This window comes from Theropithecus gelada, chromosome 9 (assembly GCF_003255815.1).
Source record: "Theropithecus gelada isolate Dixy chromosome 9, Tgel_1.0, whole genome shotgun sequence".
Classification (NCBI taxonomy): domain Eukaryota; kingdom Metazoa; phylum Chordata; class Mammalia; order Primates; family Cercopithecidae; genus Theropithecus; species Theropithecus gelada.
In genome coordinates, this window is record NC_037677.1 from 54,788,128 (window position 1) to 54,805,802 (window position 17,675).

The 17,675-nt window shown below is 53.9% G+C and overlaps 1 protein-coding gene across 5 annotated transcripts in view; it reads right to left on the minus strand.

Moving 5' to 3' along the window:
- The window catches only part of ZMIZ1 (zinc finger MIZ-type containing 1), a 245,127-nt gene that overhangs the window by 86,328 nt on the left and 141,124 nt on the right, over positions 1–17,675 (minus strand). For all 5 annotated transcript variants that reach the window (XM_025396307.1, XM_025396308.1, XM_025396306.1 and 2 more), the window contains exon 6: positions 11,640–11,745. In XM_025396307.1, the coding sequence (XP_025252092.1) occupies positions 11,640–11,745 (106 nt within the window). The remainder of the gene's footprint in view (positions 1–11,639; positions 11,746–17,675) is intronic.

Sequence of the window (17,675 nt, forward strand, 5' to 3'; positions counted from 1 at the left end):
AGACAGAGGCCTTCAAACATCCCTTGCCCAGGGCACAGACAGGGTGCTGTGGCCCCTGTCCGGTGTCCCTCTGCCAGCTCTCTACTTTCCCCTTCTGCAGGGCTGCCTGCCTCCTGCACAATGGCTCAGATTCTTTTCTGGGGAAAGGGGGGATGCATTCTTTTTTTTTGAGACAGAGTTTTCGCTCTGTCGCCCAGGCTCTATCTCGGCTCACTGCAAGGTCCGCCTCCTGGGTTCATGCCATTCTCCTGCCTCACGCTCCTGAGTAGCTGGGACTACAGGCGCCTGCCACCGCACCCGGCTAATTTTTTTTTGTATTTTTAGTAGAGGCAGGGTTTCACCATGTTAGCCAGGATGGTCTTGATCTCCTGACCTCGTGATCCACCCGCCTCGGCCACCCAAAGTGCTGGGATTACAGGCGTGAGCCACCGCGCCCGGCGGGATGCATTCTTAACCTCATTTAAGCCTCTGCTGTCTTGGAGACCCCATTTACCCCACCTTAGTTAACAGGGTCCCACTCATCTCCACACCCTTGGAGGTGGCGTGGCTGGCATTTACCTTGGCCCTACCTACAATAAGGGTTCCATATTTTCACAACACTAGGTTTTGTGCTACCTCCAGGCATGAGAGGCATGAATGCCAACATGCTGGAATAAAATTTCTCACACATATACAGCATGTCCTATACACCTGACCCTGTTCTAAGCACATATAGACCTTAACTCACTTAAAACCTATGAGGTAGGCATTATTATAATCCCCTTTGATCAAATGAGAGAACCATGGCACAAATAAGTTAACTGACTCTTCTAAGGTTTCAGAACTGGCGAGCAGAGGGCTGGGTGGGATTCAAACCCAGACAGGCTGCTCCAGAATCCATGCTTTTTAATGACTACTCTTCTCTATGCAACAGCTGAATGGCTTCTGGAAAAAATATTTGAAATGGGGGTTGACCCAGGCTCTCTGCTATTCATCATCCAAGGGACCGTAAGTGTTTGAATGAGCCCAAAGATGGGAGGGTGTTTAACCTACCAGCAAGGACAAATCATTGTCAAACACTTAAGGCCTCCACTGGCAAGCAGTTCAGGTGATCTTTGGCAGCTCTCAAATCATTAGTGTGTCTTTCCCAGGACTTCATTTTAACCTGTTCATAGACAGCAGGGGCAGCTGGTGGCTTTGGGGTTGAATACTCTTGTTTGAATCACAATTCTGGCTCTTTTTGGCCAGAAAGCCCTGGTCAAATTATTTAATGTATCTAAACCTCTGTTTCCTCATCTGTAAAATGAGGTAGCTATGAGTATCTGGAATCACCATGTGGGATAAGTGAGTTCATGGATACTCAAGGCAGTGCATGTTACAGAGAAAATGCAGACCTTAACGTCGGCTGTATCATGACTGAAAGGGGCTAGGAATCAGATCTTTTCCTAATCCAGATGCCCTTCCCCAACCTGTCCTGGCTCTGTATGTCTAAAGAGGCAAAACTGGTGATAACCGTACCATCATTAATGCCCATCTGTCTGTCTAACCCAGAAGGTACATACTTTGGTATTTACAAGGTATTTACAAGACTGTGGCTTGCAACACTTGGTTAAAACGTTCCACAACCAGCCTGCCCGCCTTCTGCCGAGGCCCTGCTCCATTTCACTCTCACACCCTCGAATCCCCTGAAATCCCTTCTCTGGGGGCGAGGATGCTAAGCTCCATCTTAAAACCAAAGCTCTGGCTTCCTTAATCCTCTTACCTGGCTCTTTCCTCTGCAGAATTAATTGCTGCCAATGGCTTTATTAACTCCTTGGGCAGCCATGGCATCCTCAGGGCAACCTGGGGCGGTGCTGGTGGGGGTTGTTTTGGCAGGACCTCTGTCCTGGGTGCACCTATAGGTAGGGTGGCTAGAGGCAGATGCAGGAAGGCTTGGGAAGACAGGCACGATGATACCTGTGACCCCGCATCTCCAGAGAAGCTATTCCAGCTCCTCGGGAGCACCACCGAGTCCCTGGTGACCTGCAGAGATGCATGGATGGCCTGGCCAGAGCTCTGGTCCCACTTCTGCCCTTGCCAAGACCACCTCCCCACCCCTCAGAGCCTCCATTTTTTCCTTAAAATGGGAACAAGCTCATGTGGAGGAGTCATAGGGTTGGACATGGAAGGGAGGGTTAAGGGCTGTGTGGTTACTGCCATCACCCACCCACAGAATGGGAACATTCACTTATTTCAAATCAGGAGAGAAGGCACTGTGTGTATTGCATGTGTATGTGTTTGTAAGCCCTGTGCTTAGCATGGGGTGGGCCTGGCACAAGAAGCTTATCGTCCCTCGCCCTTAAAATTCCAGTTTAGTATTTTTTATTTTAAGAGGCACTCTCACACCCACAGCCTCATCATTCTTCCTGCAGCCGTGAAGGCAGAGAAATGCTGTAGATGGACCAGACTAAGGATGAGATGGCTGCTGGGTGGGGCGCAGCCTACCCCAGGCCCTGGAGCCTCCTTCAGAGCCGCACTTCTTAACTAGGGCACCCTCAAGTGTGGTGTAGGTGATATGGCCTCACAGGTTGCTTAGGTAGTCACAGTTCCCAGTGGGAGAACCACTGCAACCTCAGCTGTCTTTCCATCTTTGGGATGCTGTTGTTTCTCAGAAGACAGGCTCAGTAGCTTGGTGCTCACTGGTCTTTAAGCCTTTCTAAACCCCGTCACCCTTCACCTCCCCCTTTTTGTAAATTAAATTTTTTTTTGATAGAGATGTCTCACTATGATGCCCAGGCTGGCCTCAAACTCCTGGCCTCAAGTGATCCTTCCACCTCAGCCTCCCAAAGTGCTAGGATTACAGGAGCGAGCCACTGCACCCAGCCGTCACCTCCCTTTTTAACTAGCAGAGAAATGGCTCACCCTCCATCGTTGAGCAGTCACCTGTAGCTAAACTAGGAGACAAGGTATGGTACCTATTGTCTTTATTTTGGCAGTTTCGGAATGTGGTAAGGGAGACTGATCTGCCATTTAAGGAAGCAATATAAAATTTCCTTTAAGAAATATTAAGAACTCAATCTTAATACAAGCGGTACTGAACTATGGCAGAGATGATGAGGGTGTGATGCCAGTGACTGAGTCTGGAAAGCATCTTGTTGCAGGCACTGTGGGTGCCTCTTCTACGTAGCCTCTGCTTACTGCATGCACTGGAACTCTGCCTGGGCATTTGCTGCTAACTTGAGTGCCAAGGGTTCATCCACCTGCTCCCCAACCTCAAGCCGACCTCGCCCAATAATGGTGGCGAGATGGTGGAGAAATGCCTCCTCCTCCTTGCCTCTCAGGTAGGTAAGGGGCACATTCTAGCTGCCAGCACTCCCAGCAGGACTGAGCCCCAGGTGTCCGCAGCAGGTTACGTGCTTCCTAGCCACTCTTTTCACTGACTTCCCTCCCTTCCCCATCTCATTTCCTCCACTTCTCGATCAGTGCTTTCTGGGATCCTAAAGGAACAACTTGCACTGGAATCCTCACCGCAGGCTCTGCCTCTGGGAACCCACACTCAGACACACATCATCTGGCTACAATGCCTGCAGCAGCCTGGTCTTCCCCTACTATAGACTTCGTTAATCCCTATTCCCACTCACTGTGCAGATCCCCTGTCCCAATCAGGTGGCCGTGGGGCGGCATAGGAGGTAGGCGGCTGAGGGGCCTGGTAACAGAAGCAGGCCCTTCTTAGGGTCCCGTTCTCCAGGCTCCCCCTCTCATTTTGGACAGGCATGGAAAGCAGGTACCCACTGGCTCGGCCCAGGGTATCCTTGTGCACACCCCCGCTCTGTGGGCAGGGGGGCCAGCGATGAGCTAATCCCCCAGATGAGAGGCTGTCCCCTGGAGCTCTCAGGAAACCAGAGAGGGCTACGCTAGGAAAACTGCTGAGCCGGCCAGGAGCTGCCGGTTCTCCTTCTCACCCCGCCCCTGCCAACTCCAACCGTAACTCTGAAGAAACCCACGACCGCTGCTGCTTCTGCTTAAAAACAGAAAGAAGAAAATGTGGGAAACAAAGAAAAGGGTCACCCCTCAGCCCCATCCAGATAGATCCATTACTTGTAAGTTGATATTCTGGTATATTCTCTTCTGGTGTCTGTGCCTAAATACATGTTCATTTTGTTTTTGTACCTGGCTGGGATCATACTAAGTCTAGCACTTTTTATCCTTCTAGAAAGTTAACATGACACGTAAGCATTCCCACATAGTCATCATGCTTTAGAGACCTCGTTTTAATGGCCATAGAAATAGCCTGGAAGTTGTTTCCACATCTGCCCTTTCTCATTCTGGGCATGGCAGGGCCCCTCCCCACTGCTCATTCCTGGAACCCCAGGGACCATCACAGCTGCCCCTCCCCCCAATTCCTTGGCCTGGGAACACTGTGTCCATAAACCATCCCTTTTCTCCAAGAGCAGAGTGAGGCCACTGGATCTCAGGCCTCATCCCTCAGGGAGGTGGGGGAGGGGACGGGAGCCAGGGCCCCTGGCCCAGGCCAGGCCACCCACCAGTTCACCCAGGATTATTCAGAGCGAGGTGGTTCCCTGGGCTCCAGATCTGACCATCTCGGAAATCAGTCCTGCTTCCAGCACCAGAAGCCATGTGGCCAGGGTCTCTGTCTTCTCTCAGAGCCTCAGTTTCCTCCTCTATTAATGGGCATGCTGATAAGAGCGCCAGTTGCCTTTCCCATGGCACTGAAACAGAGGGAGGTGAGCGCGTGAACAGGTTTCGTCCACTAAACAGATCTGACCATGAGTCAGTTCCGAGAGGCCGGGTGATGAAATCCAGAGCCCTTTCTAGGGGCACCTGACCTGGGGCGGTGGAGACAGCCCAGCAGGAGGAAGGAAGCCAAATCCCTCCCAACATCCCAGTTTTGCTGAGCTCGGATGTGGGGGTGGGGGCCGGTGTCCAGGAGGAAGTTTGTCTCGGCCTTGAAAAGGTGCCCCAGCCTGCCAGGTGGCTGGCATTTCAAGGGCAAGGGCCTGCCTGCCTGCTGTCTCTGGGGCACCGGCAGCTGGTAACAAATCCCCTGCAATTTGCACCCACCAATCCCGCCTGCTCACTGGGCAGCCGAGAGCTGTTTTTCACGGAGAGCTGCGCACAGCTTTGTCTTAGAGAGACAGCTCTGGCAGGGTGTCCCTGAATAAGGCCATTTGTCCTCCCAGTGAAGGGAAGGCGGATGCATGTTCTGGGGTGGGCAGAGGCAGAGAGGGGTGGAGAGCAGCCACAAGGGAGGCGTGAGGTGGAGATTGGAGTCAAGCCACCAACAGAGACCAGGAATGTCCCCACCACCGTGGGGTCTGAGAGTCCACCATTCAGCCAGGTGACATCAAGAGGGCTGGCTTTCAAAGACAGAAGTTGAAACAGTGGTTTATGGCCTGGCTTAAGGTGTCCTGAGCAGAAGAGGTAGAAATGACTTGGCTGGTCTCTGACACCTGTGCCTCTCCCAACAATCTGAAGGCTGGGGCACTCTCCAGGGCCCTTGGGGTCAGGCTCTTTCTCTGAGCCCTGGGGCTGCTGCACCAGTTGTTATAGAAGCTCCCTGGGATTGAGAGCTCCAATGTTAAGTACCCAGCCTCTCCCAAGCACTCTCTCCATGGACCACAGGTCACAGACAGGGAGGGCGAGACATGGACCCCTTTGCATTCCTGATTCTTTACCTCCCAGGCTGGCCAGGGGCCCAGGGCATGTCCCCCCTCCTGTGATCTGCTGACATTTCCCATGGCTGTCAGCTCCTCTGGGGACTGTCAACACACCAGGGAAACCAGGCTGAGGAGATGTTTGTGGACAAAAAGTAAGCAATCCACTCTGCATGGGACCCAGGACTCGGGCTGCTGCGTTGTGATGTGAGGGTGTCCTTGGAACAGAGGTCAGAAACACTCATGTCCACAGGGCTGGTTTCCAATGGTGGGGAAGGCCATGGGTGTGAGACAATAGAGAGGGATGGGGAGGGCACAGCGCCTGTCCCAGAGGTGAGCTACCACCACCCAGTCAGTCCCAGTCAGCTGTGAGGATGCGGGTCCAAGATTCCCACTCAAAGGAAGCCAGGCATTTGACTCTACTGTACACATTTCCTAAACAGTGAATGCTGGCAACTTGTATGCATTAAAAAAAAAATTGAGGGGTCCAACCTCAGGTGTCTGTGGGCAGCCAGTCTGTGTACTCTGATTGACAGCCACCAGTCACTTATCCTTAAGGAAAACCGGCCTCTTCCTCAGTGGTGGCAGTTCTTCCAGTTCTGACCACTCTCCTGAGTTCTGATGACCTGTCTCAGGACATCCTGCAGAAGCCCCAAGGTCTCCCGTACCTGCTGCTCTCTCTGCGTTTTGACTCTGCCAACAGCATGAGGGTGGGAGCCCACAACTGTGAGGCCTGCCTCAGGCAGACAGGAAGGGCGGGAGAAGGCAGCTGGCATGCGGGCTCTCCTCTGGACTCTGGCCCTGCCTCGCTAGGACTTGGGCTGCGTCCTCCCCTTCTCTGGGCCCTGGGCTCCGGCATTCCCTATTCGATTATTTCAACAGCGACTGGCTGCTCACGGGTCAGCTGAGGCCATACAGCTTTCTTCAAGCATGGACAGGAGCTGAGACAGGCAGAAGGCTCATGGGGACCTCGACATGGTGACAGCCTGGTGCTGGTGCCCACGATGCCAGCAGGCATGGGACTGCTAGGTGCTGAGGAGGCTGACATTTCAGCGCTGCCCGCCAAGTCCCCTCAGCTGGCATGGAGGGTGGGGGTGGGGCAATGCTAAGGCCAGGCCTGGGGAGAATCAAGGGAGTATCAGGATGCCGGGCCGGACAGGTGACCTTCTGTACTGAGGAGGTAGGGGGCCTGGTGAGGAGGAGGATCCCGCCCGCGCACGCACATGCTCCTGTGAGCGTGCTCTGAGGCTAAAGGCTGCGCCAGAACAAAGAGCTGGGGGCTGGGCGTCCAGGGCCGCGTGGAGCCGCCTGCCTGGCGGCTGCTGCAATGACTGCCTGCACTCGCCTCCTTAGCACTCTCCCAGGACACACACACACACACGCACACACACAAGCATGCATGCACGCACATGCACACACGTGCTCCTGCACCACGGCCGGCTCACTGCCAGCTCTCCTGACAAAGCCCCGCTCCAAGCTCGCTCACTGCATGATCTCATCCTGGCCCTCCTTGGCTGGCCTGGCCTCCTGACAAGGGAGACAGACAGGGGGACGCAGCGCCAGGGCGACTCACGCAGGCATGCACCTATGCACAGATAACATGCATGCAGACACAGATAAGCATGTACATATACACAGCCATGCACAAACACCATGCAGATACATACATGTACACAACCACACACACAGACACGCACACAGGTACACATACATCATAGACATACACACACCATGGACACAGCCATGTACATGTACATGGCCATACATAGCATGCACAGATACACACGCGTACACAGCTATACAGACACACACAGAGGCATGCACAGGTACACAGGCACACACCCACATACAAAGCCATATACTCTCCCCAACACAAACATACACAGCCACACACACACCATACACACAGACCTACAGAGGGAAAAAGTCTGAGACCCAGAAAAACCCAGGAAGGCAGAGAAAGCCATGGGAAGCCAGAGATGGACAGGGGCCGCTGCATAGAGACAGACCTACAGACACCGAGACCAAAGAGAGAACAGAGTGGGGAGCCCTGGGAGGGCAGAACTGCACAGGCATGTCAGACAGGTGTGCAAAGGCAGGAGGGCGGACAGGTGGTCCAGACTGGCTGAAGGGGCTTGAGGGCTGGAGCGAGTTCTGGAACTGCAGAGGCCTCCCTGGGAGTGGGCTGGGCAGGTGGGAGCGGCCAACCCCACACAGGCACACTGGGGCTGTGCCCAGGGGCAGGGTCACTGCAGGTCACGCACATGCACAGAGACAAGGGGAGACAGGCCAGTGGGAAACAGGCTTGCTGCCACAGAAAGGGTCTTAGAGAGGCTGGGAGTCACATTGGCTAAGAGACAGACATATGGAAGCGGAGGAGGAAGGCTGGAGGGTCATATTTACTTGACCCCCAGTGTGTGTCAGGTATTAGCTGGGCCCCTTCCTCACTCCCATTATTAGGGGGTCCCACTGCATCCTCACAGGCAGCCCATGACATGGGCTGTCTTCACAGCTGTCTTCACAGATGAGGCCACAGCTCGGACAGGTGGCCAAGAGGAGGCCCGGCACCGGTGCCATATCTGGGACTTGGGGTCCCAGCTTGACTCACCATGGCCTCCACCCCTCTTATGGCCCAGCCTGCCCCTGGCAGGCCCTTCACCCCTCAAATAAAACCAGCAGGTGGAGGCTCCCCCCTCAGACTGGCCCCCTTTCCTTTCCAGAAGATGGGGCAAGCAGGAGGTGACTGGGATCCCAAGAGCCCGTATGTCTAGAGGGGTGGCCTTGAAAGGTAGTTAGTCATGGCTGTGGGCACTGACAAGGGTTTGACTCCTAATAAGGAAATTCAAGGATGGCCAAGCCACAGGCACTCCTGTGCCTCAGTGTTCTCAGCTGCAGAACGGGTACACTGAGAATTCATCTCCTGGGAGCCTGTGTAGTGTCAGAGGGTCACGTGAGTTCACAGACACAATGCATGGGAAAGGACTTTCTAAATTATAAAGGCTGTGTTCAAGCGGGGGTGCAGATGGAGGAAAGAACAAATCCCTGTTTCAAGTGAAGAAGTGATGCTGGGAATGCCACTCAGAGGCCTTGCTAGAGACCCCTGAGCAGCATGAAGGGCTCTCTCCAACAGAAATGGACGACTGCCCAGGCCTGCTGTGATGGGGCAGGCAGAGCCCTGGGCCTGCAGCCAGGGGGCTAGGAGTTCAGGTTCCAGCCCATTACTTATGAGTTGGGTGACCTCAGGGACGTCATAGGACCTCTCTAAGCTTCCATTTCTTCATCCATAAATGTAGATAGTATTCCGTGTCTCACAAAGCTGGGCACTGCCACAAAACATATGAGAACGCCCAGCATGTGTCAGCAGGGCAGGGGTTTCAGTGACCCTTTGTGGAGGGGCTGCACGGAGACCTGAGTCTCTCCTGCTCCTCTGGAGAGGCGCTGGGCTCCTGGGACAGCCCATTCTCCAGGTCTCCTTCTCCCTCTGTGGCATAGTTTTGCCTCTTAAATATCCCTCTGTCTCCATTCCACTCGTCTTCCTGATCCAGCCACCATCAACCTCACCCCGACCTCCCCAGTGATCTGTCAACCGGCCACCTACATCCAGGTGGGCTTCCAGGCCCCGTGCAATCTGTTCTTTTATAGCCAGAGCCGTCGTCACAAAATGAGCATTTAGCCATGTTCCCATTACTCTCAGGACAAAGACCGTGACCTCCAAGACAGGCCCTGAATGTTTCCGCTGCTGCTGATCTCTCCAGCCTCGCCTTTGCCATGTACCCCCTGCCTCTGGGCTCCAGAATCACTGCATTTCTCTTAGTTCTGACAAAAAGCTATGCATGCTCCCCTTCCACCTCAACACCTTTGCACAGGCTGTCCCCTTAACTGCAAAGATGCTCTTTCTTGTTTTCTTCACTTATCAACCTTTGGGTCTCGGGGGAGACTGCTACAACCCCAGAGTGGTCTGCCCTCAACAACATCCCCTTGCCATCCTTCACTTTTCCTTCAAGGCACTTATCACAGCTTGAGCTTACACACACACACACACACCCCTACCCCTCTAATTATTTGATCAATGTTTTCCTCTCCCTCTAGACTAGGGATCAGGAAGTATAGTTAATCACTTGGTTTTTTTGTTCTGGTTTCTTGGCTGTTGTTGTTTTGAGATAGGGTCTTGCTCTATCACCCAGGCTGGAATGCAGGGGCTCGATCTTGACTCACTGCAACCTCCACCTCCCAGGCTCAAGTGATCCTCCCATCCCAGCCTCCCAAGCAGCCTGGGACCACAGGCGTGCACCACCACACCCAGCTAATTTTTGTATTTTTTTGTAGAGATGGGGTTTCACCATGTTACCCAGGCTGGTCTCGAACTCCTGAACTCAAGTGATCCACCGACCCGAGCCTCCCAAAGTGCTGGGATTACAGGTGTGAGCCACTGCACACAGCACTTGTTTTCATAAATAAAGTTTTCGTGGAACCAGCCAACTCCATTCCTCTACGTACTATCTATGGCAGCTTTCACAGAGCCCCCACCGCCTAAGATATATACTGTCTGGCCCTTGATGGAAAAAGCTTGCTGGCCCCTGCTCTGCACTGTGAGTTTCTCGAGGCAGGACCTTTTCTGTTTAGGTGCCCTTGTAAATTCAGCCCTTGCCAGGTGCCTGCACAGTATGGGCACTCAAGAGGTACGTGTCTTTGATAAGTCATTTCTACCTTGTCAACACTGTATTGACTTAAGTCATTATGAAAACAGCACACTCCATCAGGAATAGATGTCCCTTGTGAGATTCCAAGACCATTTTCTGGCAAGCAATTCAATACGATAGCAATATCCCAATGCAGGCGGGCCAAGGGTTTCAGAGTAGCTATTGGCTAATGAGGCCACCACACACTTACGTGTGCAGCGCCATCCGCGTGAGATTATAAGTTGAGCATATTTATGGAAACACATTGTGAGATGTCCTTACAACGTTTTCATGAAGGCTGTGTCTATATACACTCCAAAGAACTGACTGATGAATTCAGTGAAAACGTCCGTTTTATTGTTATACAAAGGAAATAACTTTCTTTTTTGCTTTTTCAACTGCTTGTCCTGACTCCATAAGGAATGTTAACAATATCCAGACATGGTGCTGGGCACTTTATGTATTTCTAGCACTTACAATGACCCCTGAAGTCAGGGGTCTCCTTATCATTCCTGCCTTCCCTGAGAGATCAGCTGAGGCTCAGAGACCACACACTTAGCAAGTGACAGGTCTGTCCGGCTTAAAGCTAGCAGGGCGCCTGAGGCCTAAGCAAGGTTATGAGGATGGTGGGAAATGTAAAATAAAACTGTATCTTTAAAAAGTGCTCAAAGCCCTCCCAGACAGAATGCTGCTTGGCACTCTCCATGGCCCCTGCTTAATACAGGGTTCGCAGGTGATGACGAAGTTGCAATATGGAACCCTGAGTGTAGTGATTCATCTTGTTTTCAATTTTGTTACATTTTAAACAATTTTTGGGGAATGAATGAAGGTAGTGGAGTATAAAGGTTAAGAACGCTGACTCTGAAGTACAGGCCTGGGCTTAAATCCCTGCTGTGCTGCCTTCCAGCTGTGTGGCCTTGGGAAATGTCCTCAGTGTCAGTGAGCCTCAGTTTCCTCATCTGTAAAATGGGGAGATCACAGTGCTTATGCCAAGGGGTCACTGTGGTGATGGGGTGAACTGATGCTGGTCCTGCCTGTAGCACAGTGCCTGCTGCTGGGGTTTGGTGTGCCTCGGGACCCTCTCTGGCCCTGCGGTACCCTCCAAGACAAGTATACTCCCTGGGAGAGGCACGGGGACAGCCCCATCTGTGGGTTCCAGAGCCTGTTGGATGAGTAGCTCTTCCTCAAGGGCTCGCACTACACCTAGACAAATGGAGGCACCAGCCGACAGGGACAACAGACAGGCCTGGTTTAGAGTCAGTTCCCCTCCCTACCTCCCGATGACATCGCGGAGTCCCCCATCGCGGAGTCCCCCACGGACACCTACCAGCAGACTTCGGGGTGAACTTGTCTCGGTTTGCAGCACATACGGCCAGTAGTCTGTAGCCAAGGTCCAGGTCGAAGCCTTGCTGGGCTGCCACCCGACTGACCACCTGACAGCAAGAGGGGAGGAGGGCAGGTGAGTCATGGAGCCCAGAGCCAGTGGATATGCCCGTTTTGCAGGTGAAGTGGGTGAGGTAGGCAGGCTAAGGCAGGCCCCCGCCATCAGGCGGAGCCAGGAGTCTACCGTGCCTTCTTCAGTCGCTCAGCAAATACTGATTAACACCTCTTCTGTGCCAGGCCCTGGGATCCTGGCCCCGTCCTCAGGGGTTTCCCAGGCTGACAATGGGCCCGACAGCAAACCCATAGGCCCCGCCGCTTCCAAGGGCTCAGATTCGACCACATTCTAGAAGTCGGCTGGGGATCCTGTACCACCATCCTTAGGGTGGGCCCTAAGGGTCTCTGCTCCATCTGTGTGGCTCTTCCATCTCCTTTCCATGGGGCCTGTTATAAATGCAGACTCTTAGGCCCAGCCCTTCCCCTCCGAATCAGCATGCACCTCATCTAAAGCAGTGATTTAGGCCAGGTGTGGTGGCTCACACCTATAATCCTAGCACTTTGGGAGGCTGAGGAAGGTGGATCACTTGAGGTCAAGAGTTCGAGACCAGCCTGGGCAACATGGTGAAACCCCGTCTCTTCTAAAAATAAAAAAAATTAGCCGGGTATGGTGGCGGGCACCTGTAATCCCAGCAATTCTGGAGGCAGAGGCAGGAGAAGCGCTTCAACCTGGGATGGGGAAGTTGCAGTGGGCCTAGATCGTACCACTGCACTCCAGCCTGGGCAGAACAGCAAGACTCCTTCTCAAAAAAAAAAAAAAAAAAAAAAAAGCAGTGATTTAGAACAAACTGCTTCCCACGGGGCTTCAGGTCAGAGCTGTTTAATGGACTAAGGCTTCCTGGATGGGGCAGGCATCCTAATGCTGCTCCATGCCAAGCACCCTGCGGCCCCCTCAACCTTAGCCAGAAACTGCAGGACTCCCATGCGCAGCGTGGGGTTTGTCTCTAGCCTCAAGCCCCAGCAAATGGGGGGCTTCCATAACAGCAGTGATGTGTTTGCAGCCTGAAGGTCCCACCCATCTCCTTATAAATCTCAGAAGCAGGGGCTGGCAGGGTGAGAGGCGGGAGACTGGGAGGGCCATTGGTCCCCTGGGGGGCAGTGTGGGACGGGGCGCTCCAGGGGACCCTCGGATGGCTCTGCAAGTTCATGCCCCTCTGGCTTCACTCTGTCCCTACCCATTTCCAGGTGTCCCGCGACTCCCAGATCTGCTCCCTCACACCCGCCTTCCTCATTAACAGCAGCAAAATTAGCTTTCTCTATTAAGAAGGAAGGACCTTGGAAAATGGAGTCATTTAGAAAGCAGCTGGGGTGGCTATGGCTGAGTGGGGAGAGCACCCAGATGCAGTAGGCTGGTACTTATGAAAAAGGGGGGACTCAGCTGCCAAGCCTCCAGGAACCACCTGCTCCAGAGGCGCCTGGAGGGGCCTCAGACTGCCATGGGGTTTGGCCCGGCCCCCAGATCCAACAGAATCGTTCCCCATCGCTGCTTTATATCTCAGGGATTTGTGAAAGGGGTTCTGGGGCTAAAAGGGGTGGGAACACCATTTATCTAGACCAATTTAAAAGAACACTGGAGACTCAGAGAATGTCCCGTGCTGAATCAGGGAGGAGCCAACAGGTTCCCCTTCCCAGGATCACCAGTGACTCTTGGAATGGGACTGTGGCCCTCCCTGCACCCTCCTGTGCAGGGCTAATGTTTGAGCCAGGTTGGGAGGAAAAAGGATGTTGTCAGGTTAGGATGTTTGCTCAGCGTCTCTGCTGCAAACAGAAGCCCCGGGCACAGAAGTCTTCCACACTCCCTAGGCCTCTTTCCCACGGGCTTTGTTTGCCCCTCTACATGTCCCAGTCTCTGGGCCACCCCAGGGTGAGGACACCCTCACCATAAGTCTCACTGTCCACATAGAAAAACCAAGGTCCCTAACTCTTTATGGCCTGTTGAGTATTTCAAGCCTGCAGGCAGACTCTCCTTCAGAGAGTGAGGAGGAAGGTTCTGGGCTGGAGGTTGCCACTGCAGCTCATACGTGGACTCTGGTGCCTTCCCTCTTTGTAGAACCTTAGGTGGAAGCCTGTGAGCACAGAGTGGCCTGTTCCGACTGGTGCAGTCGCGAGGCTGCTGTCAACGGGAAACACTGATGCTGACAGGTGCTGCAGTGAAAATGCTGGCTCCCACACACATAGGTGCTTTGTATGCAACAAAGTGCAAATTCTTCCAGCAGCTCCACCAGGTACGTATTATTATTATTATCTCTGATTTACAGATGAGGAAACAGAGGTTGAACAACACCTCAAAGCTGGTCAGTGACACAGCCAGGATGTGATCCAGGCAGTCTAGCTGAAAACTCTGGGCCCTTTCCGTGCTAAGACTTCTTTCTCAGTCCACAAAGGGTTAACGCCATAACTTCCAACCTGCGCTGAGGACCCTCTGGCCCTGGGTTCAGGGAAGGAAGGCAAAAGTCCCCATGTTTGGCCAATACTGGCTAATCCTGTTGCTCTAGTTAAAAAGGAAAAAATACTAGCTAACGAGCTAGAGGCGCATGGTGCTGTATGGCGGTTGCAAGGGCAACCGGGTGGGTGGAGGAGCAGGGACTTCCGCTTGTCACCAAGTCATTTGTGCCCCAGCATTCAGAAGGGTCACTGGCTCCAACAGCCTCCTTTCACTGATGAGGAAGTCAACGCCACAGAGCACAGGTGTGGCAGAGTAAGCTGAATCGAATCCTGTGACCCTAGAGTGCCTCATGCATTGCTATCCCCTGAGTTCCTCTGGCCCAGCCTGAGGACCCCCAGAAAGTCCTGGGAGGCAAGGTCTGACTGGCAGTGGTGGGAGCATGGGCTCAGCTGTGCGGCTTGTTTTGAAGAGAGGGCCACTCTCACCCCAGTGGTCATGGTGCTCTCTGTGAAGGTCCTATGCGGTACAAGGACCCCTCCCCATAAAAGCCAGCGTGAGTGGCTGGGGCGCTGTGGTCCTCTGCTGGCTGCCCAGGCACTGCTGCTTGACCCACGGTGGCGGGGGGCAGGGGAGCACTCCTGAGGCCGCCCTGTCATCCTGGCTGCCAGACACCTAGATCCCCGGAGCCAGGGGACCTCACAGGTCAGGGAGCCCAGCCTCATGCCACAGAGAGGGAAACTAAAGTCCAGACAAAAGATGGAGAACTTGGCTGGGTATGGTAGCTCACACCTGTAATCCCAGCACTTTGGGAGGCTGAGGCAGGACAGCTTACGCCCAGGAGTTCAAGACCAGTCTGGGAAACATAGCAAGATCTCATCTGTACACAATTATTATTTTTTTTTTTTGAGACAGAGTCCCACTCTGTTGCCCAGGCTAGAGTGCAATAGCATGATTTCAGCTCAGTGCAACCTCCGCCTCCTGAGTTCAAGGAATTTTCCTACCTCAGCCACCCGAGAAGCTGGGATTACAGGCGCGCGCCACCACGTCCAGCTAATTTTCTTTTGTTCTTTTAGTAGAGACAGGGTTTCACCATGTTGGCCAGGCTGGTCTTGAACTCCTGACCTCAGGTGTGTTTGGGCTTATAGGCATGAGCCATCGTGCCCAGCCCCATCTGTACAAAAATTTATTTAGTCTGGTGTGATGGTGCAGGCCTGTGGTACCTAGCTACTTAGGAGGCTGAGGTGGGAGGATCATTTGAACCCAGGAGTTTGAGACCATCCTGGGCAACATAGCAAGGCCCCACCTCTAAGAAAAAAATTTTAAAAATTGACCTGGCATGGTGGCAGGCGCCTCTAGGCCCAGTTACCCAGGAGGCTGAGGCAGGAGGATTACTTAAGCCCAGGAGGTCGAGGCTACAGTGAGCAATGATCGCGCCACCGCATTCCAGCCTGGACGACAGAGCAAGACCCTGTCTCTAAAATTTTAAAAAATTTTAAAAAAAGAAAAAAAAAAAAGAAGACGGTCACTTGCTCAAGGTCATGTGGTAAATTACATTAGTCCCACAAAACAACTGAGTGGTCTTGAAAAGCGTCCAGCCTGCTGGCCGCAAAGGCGGACAGGCTGTCTAGGGAATGCTGGAGAAGGGGTCTCCATTCCTGGCAGGGGGGCGGGACCTGAAAGGTCTTTCTGACTCTGACCTCCTCTGAAGCTGCGGGGCGTCCTCGTTGGGGAGATGAGGGAGAGGCCTGCTGATGTGACACCTGTTTCCCTCCAGGACCTGCTCTCCCACCGTCTCCTCTGTCTTGTGCCGTTCCCTAAGGTCACGCGAGGGAGGGAGAGGGCGCCCAGAGGGACTGCACTGCCTGACTACTGGAGGAGGAAGGGCCTACTTCTGATGAGGAAGTGGTGGCCCGGGGCTTGTGCCCGCCCCTGGGGCAGGGCCTGGGGGTCCTGTGCTTCCGCATCCTAAAGTCTCAAGGTGTGAAGCAGAGGGGAGGGCAGGGCCAGGTCTGGGGTCACTTTAACTGTGCCTGAGCTGCTTAGAAGTGAGTATGACAGAAATGTGTCCATTTGCTGCTCAGGGCTAAGTGGCTTTTCATTTATATCCTCAAAGTAAGCTGGATCCAGAGGAATTTGGAGTTTGCTTCCAGAGGTCACTCAGGAGATTGCAGCAACCTGGAGGTCTCATGCTGACACCTGGATGGGGAGGGTGTGTGTGCGTGTGTGTGGGAAGGGGACAGGTGTTTTGCCCCACCTAGGTCCCTTGGGATCTACCTCCTGCATCCCGTTCATCTCCATGGGGCAGGGCTGGGGCTGAGGGTGCCTGGGGAATGGGGGTACTGGCAACAGGTCCCAGAGGTTCCTAGGGAGTCTGTGGGACCAGCCTGGGACTGGGGTAAGTTGCTCCCCCTCCCAGTGGCCTTGTTTGTAAAATGGGAGTAGTGACTCGCTGCCCACCTCAAAGGGTCTTTATAAGGATCCAAAGAGACAGTGCCTAGGGAAAATACCCTGAGCACTGAAGTGTCATTTATGACAATCCCCACTACTCCTCCAGCAAGCCCCTTCAAGCTGCTGGCTCTACTGACTCTAAGGGACAGCCAGACTCAGGTCTCTGCAGCTGTGGCCAGGCTGCAGGAGTGCGGTCCATTCCACCAGGTGCATGCCTTACACTGGGGGCAGGGAGCAGAGGCCCAGGAGAGTGGGCACTGTCTATACAGCCTCCCCTGCCATGGCTTCCTCTCTGTCCAGCCAGATCCCATGGCACCCTCCCTCCTCCAGGAAGCCCTCCATGATCCCTCCATCCTGCCCTCCAAAGATGCTCCCTTCAGAGCTCCTGCCCCCATGCAAATCACAGCCCATCACTCTCCTGCTGACAACCCTTCAACGGCTCCCCACTGCCCTTCCAATAATGCCCAGACTCTTCTCGCTTGGCCTGTGGGCCCTGCGTTAGCTGTTTTCTGCCTCCTTCCTCTGCTTAATCTCACACCCTTCTCCCTCCCCTGGGCTCCAGCCACCTGAACCTTCTTTCTGTTTATGAACAGAGCAAGCCTCAAGGCCTTTGCATCAGCAGTTCCCTCTGCCTGGAGCACCCTGCTCTCTCATCCTCCCAAGGAGGTCACCTCCTCAGGAGACATTTCCTGCCCTGTGCCCTTGCCCTCTCTCCCGGAGCTCTAGCATGTGTCCCTGTTTGTTCCTTTGCAGGTTCAATGTCAGGCTCTCCCTGGCAGGCCAGCCCCTTGATAATGGTGCCTCTGGGGCCCAGCACAGAGCCTGGCCCCCAACAAGAGCCCAGTGAATGTTCGTGAATGAACGCATGGACTAGAGGGCCAAGGCAGAGCCAGTTCTTGGTCCATCCAGGCTGGCGAGGGCCACTCTCTGATTCAGTCTCCAGACCCTACATCCTAGATAGACAGGGTCAGGCTCGGGGCAGTGTGCTGGAGACTGTGGCGGCCTGGCTGGCCACACATCATGCAAGGTCCCCACCTCCTCCATCCTCCGCTGGGGTGGAAGTGAGGGGGCCTCTGGCAACATCTGTCCCTG